At 51.7% G+C, this 15,668-nt stretch overlaps 1 protein-coding gene across 13 annotated transcripts in view; it reads right to left on the reverse strand.

Annotated features, from left to right (window-relative positions):
- Window positions 1–15,668, reverse strand: part of LOC138916689 (liprin-alpha-1-like) — a 91,296-nt gene that overhangs the window by 73,735 nt on the left and 1,893 nt on the right. For 3 of the 13 annotated variants that reach the window (XM_070229829.1, XM_070229826.1, XM_070229836.1), the window contains exons 1-2: window positions 13,722–14,020; window positions 13,319–13,388 (exon numbers count right to left, since the gene is read on the reverse strand). In XM_070229829.1, coding sequence (XP_070085930.1) covers window positions 13,319–13,388; window positions 13,722–13,888 — 237 coding nt within the window. In that variant the 5' untranslated portion in view covers window positions 13,889–14,020. Of the gene's footprint in view, window positions 1–7,852; window positions 8,025–10,161; window positions 10,252–11,203; window positions 11,605–11,665; window positions 11,801–13,318; window positions 13,457–13,721; window positions 14,023–15,668 lie in introns of those variants that run through there. The other 10 variants (XM_070229828.1, XM_070229837.1, XM_070229832.1 and 7 more) reach the window with 9 other exon arrangements.

The following is a 15,668-nucleotide window of genomic DNA, read 5'->3' on the forward strand; positions in this document are numbered from 1 at the left end:
CACTTCAGGCTTTCAGATGGAGACCCGGGGGCTACACCCTGGGTGAGAGGGCAGATGAAGGCAGCTTATAAGGACTGAGGCTTACAAAGACCGAATCCAGCCTAGAGTCGCTCAGAAGCTGGCTGAACTGAGAGTGTCTGTCCTCTGGGTGTGTGTCAGAGGAAGCGCTGAGGGAAGACAGCATCACCTAGAGTCTCCACAGGTTTTCATCCATAACGCCCAAGGTTCACTTAGAAAAATAACAACAAACAGGACCAAGAGAAAAAAGGAAAACAGAAATAGAAACAGACCCTGAGGTGACCCATACAGTGTAGTTATCAGATGCAGACTTCAACTGGTCAAAAATAGACTTGACAAAATGAAAATTTTCACCAAAGAATCAAAACAGATTCTAGAACTGAAAAATAGGGTAAGTGAAATTAAGAACCCAATCTATGTGTTTAAGCTCAGGTTGAACACAACTGAAGAGAGGATCAGTGAACCAGAAGACAGGTCAGTAAAAAACAGCCAGATAGAAGTCACAAGAAAAAAATCTGGAAAATACAGAAGGAGCCCAAAAGACATGTAGGACACGGTAAAAGGTCTAATGTCCATATAAATGGGGACTCCCAAAGTGAGGAAAGACAGAACAGGGAGTAAGAAACATCTACAGACAATGGTCAAAACTTGTCTGAAATTGATGAAGGAATCAAGCCATTGACTCAACAAAGAAAACCACACACTGGTTTTCAGCAGTCCTTCGGAGTGTGCCTAAGGCAAGAACAAAGTGTCAAAAGGAGCCAGACGAAAAAAGGCACCACCTTCAGTGGGACAACAGGAACACTGAGAGCTGACTTTTTAAGGAAAGGGAAGGAAGCCAGACGACAATGGATTGGCATCTATAAAATGCCGAAAGAAAATAACCACCAACCTGGAATCCTATACCCAATAGAAAGTCAAGACAAAATATAGACTTTTCACTTCAAAAGTGAAGACAAAATACAGACTTTTCAGGAAACAAGAATGAGACAACTCATTGCCCACAGGCGTGAACTAAAAGGATTATGAAAGCAGTTCTTCAGGGAAAAGTAGTCTCTGACAGAAATACGAAAAAACGAGGAGTGAAGAGCAACAGAAAGGGTCACTACGAGAATCAACCTTCATAAGCACTAACTGTACAAAACGAGGATAATGCCAAAAATGTATCTAAAATTCAAAAGTATGATAATGACACAGGAGGCGGGAGGGAGTTCAATGCAGTTCAACTGTCAAAGGAAACAGCAGTGTCAGGAGGTAGTAAAAGCAGTAAATAAGGCTCAAATGTAAAATGCACCCTGTATCTAGGAATGTACACAGCCAACAACCTAAGAGAGAAGTACCGAACTAAACACCACGATACGTCTAACAGAAGGCCAGAGAGAAACACAGCACAGCATAGGTGGAACAAACAGAGAACAGATAGTAACATGGTACCTACAAACCAAAATACCAGCAATTATATTTAAATGGAGCAAACGCTCTAATTAAAAGATAAAAATCGTCAAATTGATTAAAATCAAACTAGCTGTATACTCTCCACAGAGGCACGCTTAAAAATACAAGATCACAGACAGGTGAAAGCAAAACATCCCCAGGCCAACGCTACCTAAGAGAACACCGATGTGGCAAAGATCACTATCAAATAAAGCAGCCTCGACAGCAAGAAGCCTGACTAACGAGGAGCATTTCACAATGATAAAGTGCAATCCACCAAGAAGATAAAAACGCTAAATCTGAATGCACCTCACAACACGATCTCAAAAGACAGAAAAATTGATAGAAATAGAAAAGGAGAAACAACCAAAGCCAACATCACAGTGGGAGGCTTTAAGACACATCTCTCAGTAACTGATAGAAAAAACAGACCCAAAAAAGGTACGGGTGTAGGGGTCGGCCCAGTGGCGCAGCAGTCAAGTTCCCACGTCCCACTTCGGCGGCCCGGGGTTCGGCGGTTCAGATCCTGGCTGCAGACCTACACACTGCTCATCAAGCCATACTGTGGCAGGCGCCCCACGTATAAAGTAGAGGGAGACGGGCACAGGTGTTAGCTCAGGGCCAGCCTTCTTCAGCAAAAAGAGGAGGACTGACGGTAGATGTTAGCTCAGGGCTAATCTTCCTCAAAAAAAAAAAGTAAGAGTGTAGAACTGGGCTGCCCAGTAAACAGTCACATGCAGCTATTAAGTACCTGAAATGTGCCTGCTTCAAATTGAGACGTGTTGCAAGAATGCACACCCGATTTTAAAGACTTATCATAACAAAAAGAAGGCAAAATATTTCAGTAGTCTTTTCATGTTGATTACACATTGAAATTATAATATTTTGGATATTTAGGTTAAATAAAATACATTATCAAAATTAATTTCACCTATTTCTTTTTACTTTATGTAATGTGGCTACTAGAATCTAAATTATATGATTAACAAACTTGATCTACCTGGTATACATACAACACTGCATTCTCACCGATAAATAACATTTTCAAGGGCCCAAGGAACATTTAACAAAAATGAATGTACGCTGGGCCATTAGGAAAGCTCGACTCATTTCAAAACGTTGAAATAATGCAGGGTGTACGTAGAGATTACAACAGACTGACAGTTTACGTCCCCCTAAAATTCGTCAGCCCCAAGGTGATGGTATCAGGAGGCGGGGACTCTGCGAGGTGATTAGTCTGGAGTTGAGAGAGCTCCCTCGCCCCCTCCACCATGTGAGGACAGTGAGAGGCTGGCCGTCTACGAACCAGGAAGCGGCCCCTCACCAGCCACGGAATCTGCCGGTGCCTTGATCCGGGACTTCACAGCCTCCAGAACGATGCGAAATAAACTTCTGTTGTTCAGAAACCAGTTAGTCTATGCATCTGATTATAGCAGCCCCAAAAGACCAAGACAGGGATCTTCATGCAAGGAAGGTAGAAACCAACAAAAAGCTAACCAGAGAATCCCCACAAACATTGGGAAGTCAAGTGACATAATTCTTTAAAAACTTTATGAGTAAAAAAAGATACCACGATGAACATCAGAACATGTTTTCACACAAGTGAGAACGAAAATCTGGCTTTCAAAACTTGCGGGATGCAGCTAAAGGTGCACTTACAGGGCCAGCTGGAGCCTCACATACAGAGACTGGAAAAGACGAAAGAGCCAAAATCAGTTAAGCATCTATCTCAAGAAACTAGAAAAAAGAACAGCAAACAGAACACAAAGCAAATGGAAGGAAAAAAGCATAAATTAACAAAATAGAGAACAAATACTAAACAGAAAAAAATCAATAAAGCCAAAAGCTGTCCTTTGAAAGGGCTACTACAATTCATAAGACTAGCAAGACCGATGAAGAAAAAGAGAAAAGGACAAATTACCAATATCAAAAATTTTTAAAAGGGGATATTACAAGAGATCTTGCACAAAATAAGGATATTATGAACCATATTACACTTAATAATCGGAAAGTTTGGGTGGCCTGAACAAATTCCTAGGAAAAAAGAGCATCTTACCCAAACAGACACAAGAAGAAATATAAAATCAGAAAAATCCTATTTCCACGTGAATAACTGAATCTGAAACTAAAAGCCTTCTCACAAAGAAAACCTTACACCAGCTGGTTTTGCTGGTCAATTCTTCCAAAACTGCAAGGAAGAAAACACCAGTCTCACAGGGGCTCTTCTGGGAATCAACAAGGAACGCTTTCCACCTTGTGTTAGGAGACGAGCATGAGCCAAACCTAACAAGGACAACACAAGACAGCAAAGTTACAGACCAAGCTCTCACAAACACAGACGCAACAATCTTAAAATATTAACAAACAAAATCCGGGGAAAGCAGAATACATCAAGGTCAGGTTGGGATTCTTCTAGAATTGCAAACTAAAAGGTAAATCACCACATAAAAGGAAAAAAACTGGACTGTCTCAAAAGATGCAGAAAATGCACTTAAGAAAATTTAATAATTTAATTCATGATTTAAAAAAACATTTAGCAAACTAATAGAGGAGAATTTGGATATTTCGATAAAAATATTTATGGAAAAGCTACAGCCAACATCAGATATAACAGTGAGATACCGAAAGCCTTCCCTCTGACACTGGGAGGGAGACGAGGATCCCTACCCTCACCACTTCTACTCAGCACTGTGCTGGAGGTCCCAGCCAGGCCAGCGAGGCAAGAAAAAGAAAAACGAGTACAGCACTTGGAAACAAAAAAGAAAAGAAACTGTCTCTTGCAGACATACTTGTGAACACCTAGAAAATACAAGAAGAATTACTATTAGAAATAAATGGATTTAGCAAGTGAATACGCAAAAATCAATTCTATCACTATATAACAGTAATAAACAATTACATAATATATTTATAATAAAATAAGAAATGTGAAATATCTATGAATAAATGTAATTAAACATGTAGACGATATATATACAGAAAACTGTATAGTATTAAGACAAATTAAAGAAGAGCTAAATAAATAGAAGGCTATATTGTGTTCATGGATTTTAAAACCCATGTTTTTTCCCTCCGAGGAAGACTAGCCCTGAGCTAACGTCCATGCCCATCTTCCTCCACTTTATACGTGGGACGCCTGCCACAGCACGGCTTGATAAGTGGTGCGCAGGTCCACAGCCGGGATCCAAACCTGCAAACCCTGGGCCGCCAAAGCAGAGCGCAAACTTAACCGCCGCACACCGCGTGGGCCCCTGTAAGACCAATATTAAGAAGCTGTCATTTCTCCCCACGCTAGTCTACAGATGAAACGCAATCTCAGTGAAAATCAGAGCACGTTTTCCGGGGAGAGGCAGCCACGCAGACTCTACATTTTAACTGAGGATGTAAAGGGTGAAGATTAGCCCAGCTAGCCTTGCACAAGAACGAGGCTGGGGGACTCAAATTACCAGATGCCAGGACAGGCTAAATCTACAGCAATTTACACAGCGTGCTGCTTGTGCAAAGACGACAGAAAGACCAACGGGGCAGAGTGGAGTCTAGATCCAGGCCCGTATATTTACGGTCACTTGCCTGATGACACAGACGACACTGTCGTGCACTGGGGAGAGGAGGGTCTGTTTAATAAATTATTCTCGGTCAACTGTATAGCATACACTTAAGGAAAAAAAAGGAACCTTGGCCGTTATCTCACACCACAAACAAAAATCACTTTCAGATGGATTACAGGTCTAAATGTGAAAGATAAAATCATAAAGCTTTTACAGGATAATATCTTCATGATCTTTGCGATACTATCTTCCAATGAACACAAAGAGCATTCAATATTACTGAAAAGACTGATCCATCGGGCTAGATTACAATTAAAACTTCTGCTTATCAAGACACCACTGAGAGCCAAAGGGCAAACATACACAAGAATGTAAAATAACCTGCCACACACACATGTACTCAGAATATATAACTTGTACTCAGAACATATGAAAAGAACTCCTTCAACTCAGTAAGAAACAACACAGAAAACCCAATCGAAAAACGGGCAAAGGACAAGCACTCACAAGAGAGGATCTCGAAACCGCCAACAGACACACACAAAGAGTCTGCTTCTGCGCGTCCCCGGCCACCGGGCAGCGGCCAGCCCACAGCACACTGAGCCTCCTCCACTCGGTGCCCACCGGACAGCCGCAACGAACGAGCTGACGACACCAAGCGCTGGGGAACGGCGGACGGCTCACACACGGCTGGCGGCAGCACCGCCACTTTGGGCAGTGTCTACTCAGGTTGGACAGACGCAGACCCTGGCCCTCTGCAGTGCCACTCCTGTGAGCACCAACAGAAACGCATACATACCTGCACCAAAGAAACAAGCACGAATATGCAGGGCGGCGTTCGTCTGAACTAGGAACATCCAGAATACCCAAGAATGGCAGAAAGAATAAATGATGGTAAATTCAGAGACTGGGTTCCTGGGCAGCAGACAAGAAAGAGCAAAGCTATGAGACAACGCGAGTGGATCCCACAAAGGTACTACTGAATGAAAGAACCAAGAAACCAAATGTACGTATAACTTTATTTCACTTAGACAGTCAAGCACACGGGAAAGTCATCAATGGTGGAAAGCCAAGACCACTGCCGGCTTTGGGGGACAGTTCCTGGGAGTGGGGACGAGGGGGCTTCTGGGAAGCTTGGCCATGTTTCACTCCTTAATGTAGGCGGTATATTACGAGAGTGTGTTCACTTAGTGAAAAAGTCACTGAGGTGCACACTTACGCTTGGGGAAATTCTCTGATGTATGCTACAGCTAAATCTTTTATAAGTACAGCATTACGTGCCAACATAAAGTGCCAGGAAGACAAATGCATTTAGTTAAGCACATGCCTCTCTGGTCACACTATTAGCCACGAAACATGAGACAAACGCCAGGAATCGGAAGGGTCCTGAAAGTGTTCACTCAGTGGTTCCTGCGTTTCTGAAACGCTGGGCTCAGGGACCGCTGACGTCACCGCCTTCTCCACCCGGCGAGGCATTTCCAGGCTACAACACTGAGCAGTGGCTGGAAACAAACCACTGAGCGACCGGCTCCTCCGCCGGTGCGATGGCCTCCGCCGCTCCACACTGGACTGCACACACTCCTGTCCCTTCCCTGCGAGGGCCCCTGAGACCATTCTCTCAAAAACCACCTTATCAAATATGCGGTATCTGACACACACTTCAGTGTAAGTGCCCCAAATTACATGAAAACAAACACAGCTACAAAACCAAACAAACAAAACTACTGAAAAGATAAATACATGAAAATCCCAGTAAAACATAATTTGACCAATCCTTCTAAGCTGTGGTAATAAAATTTGACCTAAACGAACTTCGTAATTTATAAGATTCAGAGGACAAAAAACTTAATGATTCTCTAACCCAACAGAGAAGGAGCATTATAGCCCTGCATAGCGCGAATTACATGTTAAAAAGGAAACCCAGGGCCTGGCCCCGTGGCCGAGTGGTTAAGTTCGCACGCTCCGCTGCAGGCGGCCCAGTGTTTCGTTAGTTCGAATCCTGGGCGTGGACATGGCACTGCTCATCAGACCACGCTGAGGCAGCGTCCCACATGCCACAACTAGAAGAACCCACAACAAAGAATACACAACTATGTACCGGGGAACTTTGGGGAGAAAAAGAAAAAAATAAAATATTTTAAAAAAAAAAGGAAACCCAAATGTTTGGCTAATCAATCTTTCAGAAGGACTGACTAAGCCAAGAAGCGCATTAAGCTTGTCATTACTCATCTCCTAACTCAGTGCTGCAGACCCATCACGAGAGTGTAAGTGTGCACCCACTCGGTCCACCCGAAAGCACCACAGAGGCACCTGTTATGAGCAAGTAAAATGGCACCAAGACAGCCCAGAGGCCCCCGGAACCCACGTACCCTCCACTTTCCTAGGTGCCGCTTTCCTCCTTCACCTGCCATGACACCCTCACTCAGCTCCCGAAGGAAAGGCTCTGACACCCTGGTCCCAACGCCAACACACCGGGACTAACAAGTTCAGTGTGACTCTAAGCTTTGTAACTCTCATCCGCCAAGGACAAAGTTCCAAAGGGGTCAACCTCCAGTCTTCCACCCCCTAAAACAGATTGGATTTACAAAACACAGGTGTTCTAATAAAGGTGGTGTGTAAAAATATTTTCTCTGTGAAATCCATCCTATTTGTCCACTAAATTTCATTAGGATATTGGAAATATATGATGAAACCCATGGGAAATACACATTTAGCGAGAAATGGCTTAAGACGACAGGTCAGAAGGCACCACACAGCGGGGGGCAGATCAGTCATCGGAGAAGGCGACTTTCACAGGGCAACTTAACAGGGGCACCCTCTGCCCGGGGAACACCACAGGGGCCCCCCCGTACCTGCAGGATAGTGGCCCTGGGCCTCCGTGCTTTCATAGACGGCCTCTGGGGCGTAGGCCAGACCCTGCTGGCTATCGGCGTCCTGGTAGTCGGCGGCCTCGGTGCTGTACACGGGTTCCGGCTCGCTCACGGGGCCTCTGTAGCTCGGCTCGGCCTTGAACGAAGCCGCATCCTGGGGAAGAGCCAGGGAGACAGTTCACACGGGCCGGGCGGGTCGCTGCCACGGCCAAGGGAAACACACGGACCACTTCTCAGTCCAGCTGAGACCGAGCAAATGGACACAAAGAGGAGGCAACACCTGCCGACATGTGCAGACGGCTTCGATTCTAACCGTGCTAAGTGTGTTCAGAGGGACCACGTGGCACTTCTTCCTGAATAACCCCCATCCTCACCGCCCCCCAGCGCCCGCAAATCCTGCAGGAACTGGAACCCGCACGGCTGTCACGAGCTGAGCGCTTCTCAGGCTGTCGCCTGGGGCAGGTCTGGCCTGTTTCTTTTTCAGGTCCCAGCCCTCCGACGGCCACCCAGCAGCTTCACAATGTCACCCCATCACACGGCCAGAGCTGGCAAGGCCGCGGACGGCCGGGTTCTGTCCTAACCAAGTCCTCTGGCGGAGGGGCGGGAGGGAGGGAGCACCAGGTCACGTGCAGGAGGAAATCACCAACTCCCTGGTCACAAGCACCGGGACTTCCAAGCTCGAACCCAAGTCCTGAACTCCTGATCATCAACGGTGGCTTTCACCAGTGTTTCCAACGAGGGTCCTCCTGAAGGCGCCCTCGGGAGCCAGAGGCGGCGGGGCATGGGGAGAAGCTCCAGGAAGGGCCAGTGCTCAGGCACCAGCTCTCGATGGAGGGTGAGCAGCACAGTGCATGCTGCCTGGGAGAGGTACTATGAAGGCCACAGAGAGGGCACTCCACCTCCAGGCCAGGTACCAGGAGTCACTCAAGGGTTAAAGAGGGAGGGACAGAGCCAGAGGCTCCTTTTGGCAAGGTCCCCCTGGATTCAAAGGGAACGGACTGGAGGATTAAAGGCCAGGCCATGGTGTGGGGGCACGAGCTGGCTGCCCGCACCCTCAGCTTAGTCATGTGGGGGCACCGTGAGCAGGTGGGCGCTACGGCGGGCATCCCACACTGGCAGCACCCTATTCTCCTATCTTCCAGCAACGCCACCTCTGCCCCACCCAGCACAGGGTTCCAGCAGGGCTGCTGATCTAGGACCCACCTCCCATCCCTGCCAGGGACAGCATGCCATCTTGGCCTTCTCAAGAACCAACTGCTCAGTGACGGGCCAGTAGTGGAACATGATGGGGGGGGTGGCTCAAGGTCCCCGTTTTCCATTGGATTACGAATTATAAGGCCACATCCAACACACCCGCCCAGAAGTCCAGAAGGACACGGCCGCCACACAGAGGGAACAGCAACACAAGGAGATGACCCTGGTGGTGATGAGACTGTGGACCTGAGGCCAGGCCTGCTGCCCCGGCCCACAGCTCTCCCCGCATCCTCGTCCCTTTATGCCTCAGCTGATATGAGTTAGTTCTCATCCCCTGCGACTCAATGATCTTTGAGGGCTAATGTCCAGGGAGAGAAGACGGGTGTGGGAACCAGGACAGTGGCCGCAGGGCCAGAGAAGGGATGGAATTCGGGGCTCAGCCGGGTATGGCCATGGACGGTGGTGGCAGGGGTGCTCCCGAGAGAGGGAGATGCGGAGACCCCGTGACGGAGCAAAGGAGAGCTGAGGCAGGCAGCTCAGTAACTCAGATCAGGAGAGAGCATGGGGATCCGTGTTAGCAGGCCCTGGGGACACAGGCAGGCACTAGGCACTGACGACACAACTGAGGAGAAAGGGCCAAGGACAGAGGCTCTGGAGCAGACACGTTCAAGAGGGGCTGAGGGAGGGGAGAGCTGCAGAGGGCTCCAGTGAAGCGAGGCCACGCGGGAGAGGCAGCTGGGTGCCGCAGGATGCGGATTCTAGAAGAGCGGGGTCAGCGCAAATGCAGCATGACCACGTGAGCTCCGGACCAGAAGCCATCCACTCGGTGTTCGGAGACCCCACTGGGGGGCTGCGGGCTGGCTGAGCAAGGGGGCCTCGTCCAGGAGCCCAGTGAGGACGGCCATTCTCGGTGAGAAGCAGGCCGTGTGCCCGGGAGCGTCCCCCAGCACCAGGAGGCTGCTCGCCAAGCCGCCCTCTGTGGATGGGCACCTAGCAGAGCTGAGGAGGGAGCCCACGCCGTCCGCGGTGGCGGCACTGCCCCAGGAGGGATGGCTTCAAGAAGCCAGAGACTCACTCACAAACAACGCAAGACCCACCTCATAGACGGGGCTCGAAGGCGGCCTCTCCTGTGCCGGCTGAGGAGCAGGGGACGCGGGCGGGGTCTGCTTCCCGGCTCTGGCCTGCTCCTGTGATCGACAGACACGCAGCACTCAGAACACGCCTAGGACACTCTGGGTCACCAGGCCGCCTCCGCGGCAACACGGCTCCGGCAGAAAGAGCAGAGAGGACCAAGCACGGAGACCGAACACCAGCAGGTCTTAAGGGAAGTTTGCTCTGAAGTGAAGGTCACGCAGTCAGTCAAGTATTCTCAAGAACTAGGACCTCGGTGGCCCGTAATACTCCTGCTGCCACCACATAAGCCACAGGATTTACTCACTGTGCAGTCGGCAAGGCAACAGTACCACTACCGAGCTACAACCCCCGTCCCACCCAAACCCAACTCAGACTTTTAAAATGGACAGAATGTATTCTGCACGTAGTACGGACATGAATCTTTGGGGCTCAGAGCGAGGACTGTCATGGACAGAATACGGCCCCTAAACAAGCTGACATCCCAGTCCCCAGATGCTGTGAACACGTGACCTCACAGGGCAGAAGGGACCGCAGATGCGACGAAGTTAGGCATCTGAGATGGGAGACAATCCGGGATTATCTGGGTTGGCCCATGTCATCACGGGGTCTTACAAGAGGGGGACAGCCATGTGAGAGAGAGAGAGCAAAGCAGAGGGTGCAACGCGGACGGCCCCAGAAACTGGAGAAGGCCAGGGAACGTCGTCCTCTCCAGCCTCCAGAACGGACGCAGCCCTGCTGACCTGTTAGGACTTCTGCCCTCCAGCACTAGAGACAGGAAATGAGTGTTGTTTTAAGCCACTAAACTTGTGGTCATTTGATCCAGCAGCTACAGGAACGAGTTCTGCCAGCTGGAAGGCTGGATTTTTCTCCAGGTTTCAGACGAGGAGACTGAGCTCCCGGAGAGGGTAAGTCACACACCCAGGGACGCATGCCGGCGAGGGGCAGAAGCGGAATCTGAGCCCTCTCCTCCCCACCCCCCAGGAGAGTCCCAGCACCACAACTCACTTGGACGCACCCACAAGTACTTGAGGCAGCAGAGCGCCTCCTCGAAGGGGCTGTGCCTGGGCTGGGCGGCTGGGCTGAAGGTGGGCTTGCAGAGAGACCGGGAACTGCAGAGGCACAGGGCCACGGATTCGTCTATGAATCACTTCTAGAAACATGTCTCCAGGCCACGGGCTCTAGGACAGCCCCTCTCAAAGGTGGCAGGGTATAGGCAGACTCCTTCCCAGAGGCGGGCTTCCAGGATCTGAGAGTCAGGCGTACGTGACCCAAGTCAAACTCTCCTCGCCTGCCAGGAGGGAGCACTCAGAAGACATGTGCTGTCGGGGAGCCGAGTGCTCCAGCGCCCTTCCACAGCCCAGGGGGTCTGCTGGGAGCAGTACTGTGCCGACGGAGACTCGTTCTCACTGGGGAGGAGGAAGAGAGCAGACGGGTGGCAGGGGCTGGGGACAGAGAAGGACAACACACCCGAAGGGACAGCAGGAGAACCTCAAAAGGAGAGAGGTTAGGTGACGATGATCAAAAGTTTTCTTCTTCTCAAGCAGCCCATCCCTTCTGCATCTTGTGGATGCTGAGGCGACTTAGATGGCAGGGGTCAAACTTCTAAGGCAAAAAATGAGGAGGGCACTATTTGAAAAGAAGACCAAGATAGCAGGAAAAAATGCCTTGTAGTCTGTGAGCGTGTGTTCTGCAATGAAAGAAAGCTAACTTACAAGCAGCTTACTAAAAACTTGAAGGAGACATGTCTAAAAGTTTTCCAGCAATTAAGGAATAGTAAATGGTAACCGTAAAACTTGCTCTTATTCCGACTTCGCCGCACGTGGTAAGACAGCAGGGCTTATTTAACTCACGTCCTCCGCGTCGGCATTTTCTGTCTATTGCATGTTAATTTCCTCGATTATCCACGTTCTCAACATTCCCCCCCATGATTTCGGGCAGAACGTCCACAGAGTTAAACACACCTTTACGGTTTATCAATGTTGCATGCATGACTTCAGACTCTACCTCGTCACTACCCCAAAAAGAGTCATGATGAGTGTCTCCACCCCCATTTCATGGACCAGAACATGAGGCACAGAACAGCGAGCTCATCTGTCACGGGTCGCCCAGTTGGTAGGCGAGAACGTAGGGACCTGAGCCTTCAGACACCAGCCCCGCTAGGACAGGTTGAGGGAGGAGGAGCCCACCCCTCCGGCTCACCTCCCAGGCTCCCGCTCCTACCTTCTCTGGTGGGAAACACTACAAACACTCACAGGAAAAGGCAGCAGACCCAGGCTGCAGACCCCTGGACTAGAAGAGGCCCTCACACGAGCAATCACCTGAAAGGACAGACTGCGGCAGCCTGGACCAGGCCCAAGGAGGAGAAGGAGCGAAGGAGAGAGTGCCTACTCCAGCTCACGCACAGGCGCTACAACACATCCCTCGGGTCACAGCCAGGGCCGACCGCGTCCAGGGGCACCAGCGAGCGTGTCTGAGCAGCAGGTGCCACAGGACCCTCCCAGAACGCGGTTCCAGCAGCGAGAAGGGCCCTCGCACACGTGCAGTTAACCCAGCTCTACTTTGGGAGGCACCCACCAAAGCAGATCCCCACGGCCGGAGAGCACAACACGCAGTGTGGGAAAGCTGCCTCTGACCCTCTGCAGGAATAAAGAGGATCTTCCCTCAAAAGGCAAGTCAATTTCTTTCCTGAAAATACACAGAAACGACTCTGCTCCCCATTCAGCTCCATCTCTCCACTCATGCTCCATCTGCTCCCAGTGCACATTCTGCCAACTACCCTTTTTTTTGAGGAAGATTAGCCCTGAGCTAACATCGGCCACCAATCCTCCTCGTTTTGCTGAGGAAGACTGGCCCTGAGCGCACATCCGTGCCCATCTTCCTCCACTTTATATGTGGGACGCCTGCCACAGCATGGCTTGCCAAGTGGTGCCATGTCTGCACCCGGGATCTGAACCAGCAAACCCCAGGCTGCCGAAGCAGAACGTGCGAACTCAACTGCTGTGCTACTGGGCCAGCCCCCCAACTACCCTTTGCCCTGAGCATTTTCCTGGGACAACCAAAGAGCGTGGAATTTCCTCCTGGAAAAACCACAGTGCCGGTAGGGGGTCCGCCAGGACTCACCTGCTTCGACAGGGACAGTCTTCTGATACGTGGAGGCCACCTTGGCGACATCCTCAAAGGTTGAAGCATTCTACCGAGACAGGAAAGGAACATCAGGAAGGCACTGTTCTCTGCTCCTCACACCCCGTGATGGCTGCCACCTCACCCAGACGGCAAAGCCTGCCCTCGACCTTCCCAAAGAGCCCACCGGGGAGCCCAAAGCTTTCCTATCTCCTTCTCTGTTCTGCAAGTTAACTGAGGCATGAAAAGGGTTACGACACACACTTGCTGGTGACGACACGGGTCAGCGTGAGAAGAAAAAGTACACGCATGAGGAGGGATGGACAGGCAGAGCACAGAGGATTTCTAGGGCAGTGAAAATACTCTGTAGGGCAGTGCAAGGGGGACACATGTCCTTACGCACGTGTGCAAAGCCACAGAACGTCCAGCACCAAGAGTGGACGCTAAAGTCAACCGTGGACTCTGGTGACGATGACCTGTCAGCGTAGGCTCGCGGACTGTACCCAATGTCCCAGCTGGCGGAGGATGCTGATGGTGGTGGAGGCTGTGCGTCGTAGGGGCGGGGGGCATATGGGAAATCTCTGTACCATCCTCTCAAATTTGCTAAAACTGCTCCAAAAAAAAAGAGTAGGAAAAAACCCAAAAGCATATCTACACCTGCGCAATCAGAAACCAGGTGCGGGTTCTGCTCTAGCCCTCGCCCCGGAAGGGGACACAGTGCCACAAGCCTCGCCTGGCCTGACCATCCACATCCCCCAGAGCGTGAGTGTGGGGGCCCAATTCTGTCAGACGACACTTTGAGCGACAGCTGCTCCTTCAAGGCTGATGCTGACGCAGACACTGATGCAGACAGGCTCTGGGAACCATGGGCCATCCTCAGTTTCTTCGTGAGCAACCACTTCTCAGTGACACACCTGGGGCGTGGGACAGTCACTGCCTTCCTGACACAAATCAGGGGAGCAGGGCCCCGAGGACGTGGACCTGAAGTTAGCGGGCACTGTCTGAGGGTGACTGTGAGTGGCAGCTCCCTCCCGTCCAGGCACAGGCTGAGCCCTGCGCGGAGTGCCGCACTCACGGGCCAGGCCCCCACCCTCCCCCAGAGCCCCGTTCTCCCTCCACAGCCACCCCACTGGCCAGAGCACGGCTGTCTGCCCACCCGTCTGCCATGCCCAGCCACAGCCAACCTGAGAGCCCGGCGCCCGGGCCACCCTGGCCCCCCTGCCCCCCTCTCCGAGTGCGACCGCTCAGCTGCCCTGACCAAGCGCTCTCCCTTCCCAGACCACCCGCCCACCAGACCGGGCCTCTGCCACCTCTCTCCAGAACAATCTCTTCTCACACTCACTCCCTGCCCTGCCCCCCGGCTGTCCTCCGGCTGTCCCATCAGGCTCCTGCCTGCCCTGTGGCTTCAGGGGCAGAGGCGTCAGCACCCTCCCCATGGGCCCCTCCTGTCGCCCCCATCTGCCCAGCCCAGCCAGTTCTCCAGCACGCTGCCCAGAGCCAGTTCTCTGCCGTCACCTGGGGGCTTCCAGCAAACACGGCCCCCAACCTCTCGTTCTCGCTTGCAGCGTCCCCACTACACCGCGCACCACCTCCTCCACAGCACGCCCCCATCACCAAGACCCGCTTGCCGACTAGAAGCTTCTCCCTCTCACCGCCCTCCTCTATGCGGCGCCTGCTCCTCCCTCCCCTTGGTCCAGCCTGGCAACTCAAGGTCACGACCTGTCCCAGGTCCCACCTGCTGGACACCCCTCAACCCGTTTCCATCCCCTATAGGGACTTCACACCCGAATCCCTCCACACGCAGCTCACTGGCACCCCGCGCAGCTCCCTCACCTTCCTAAGCCTCAGGCCGCCAACTGTACAACGTGGATGCCGTCACACCACCAACAGGAACCACAGTCACCGTCAGACACAGGCTCACCCAACCTCTGCGCCAAGCCACCACGCTGCCTCGGTCGCAGGCCCCCTCGTCAGCCTCTACCGTCCACGGCTGCGTCTCAGTGACCCCACATTCTCCACCAGCACCACCTCACGGTCTCCCTCCACATGCCTGTCTACGGCCTGGGCTCCCCTACACGTTCTGGTCTCTTCCATCTTAAACAGAACCATCCCCTCGGCTGACCGCTGCCCAGCTCACAGGACCACAGTGGGCGGAGCGGGCCCAAGCTTGCCGACTCTACGACTGACCCTCCCCACACGGTGCGGGTCCCTGCAGGCCAGCTTCCCCCAACCTGCCCCCCAACACCCACAACAATGCCCTCACCAGGACTCCCGGGGCTACCACGTTGCTCGCCCAGACGTCGCCCCCACCAGCAGCACTGCTGGGCACAGGTGACCCCCCTGCCCCAAA

The sequence above is a fragment of the Equus caballus genome, chromosome 12 (assembly GCF_041296265.1).
Source record: "Equus caballus isolate H_3958 breed thoroughbred chromosome 12, TB-T2T, whole genome shotgun sequence".
Classification (NCBI taxonomy): Eukaryota; Metazoa; Chordata; class Mammalia; order Perissodactyla; family Equidae; genus Equus; species Equus caballus.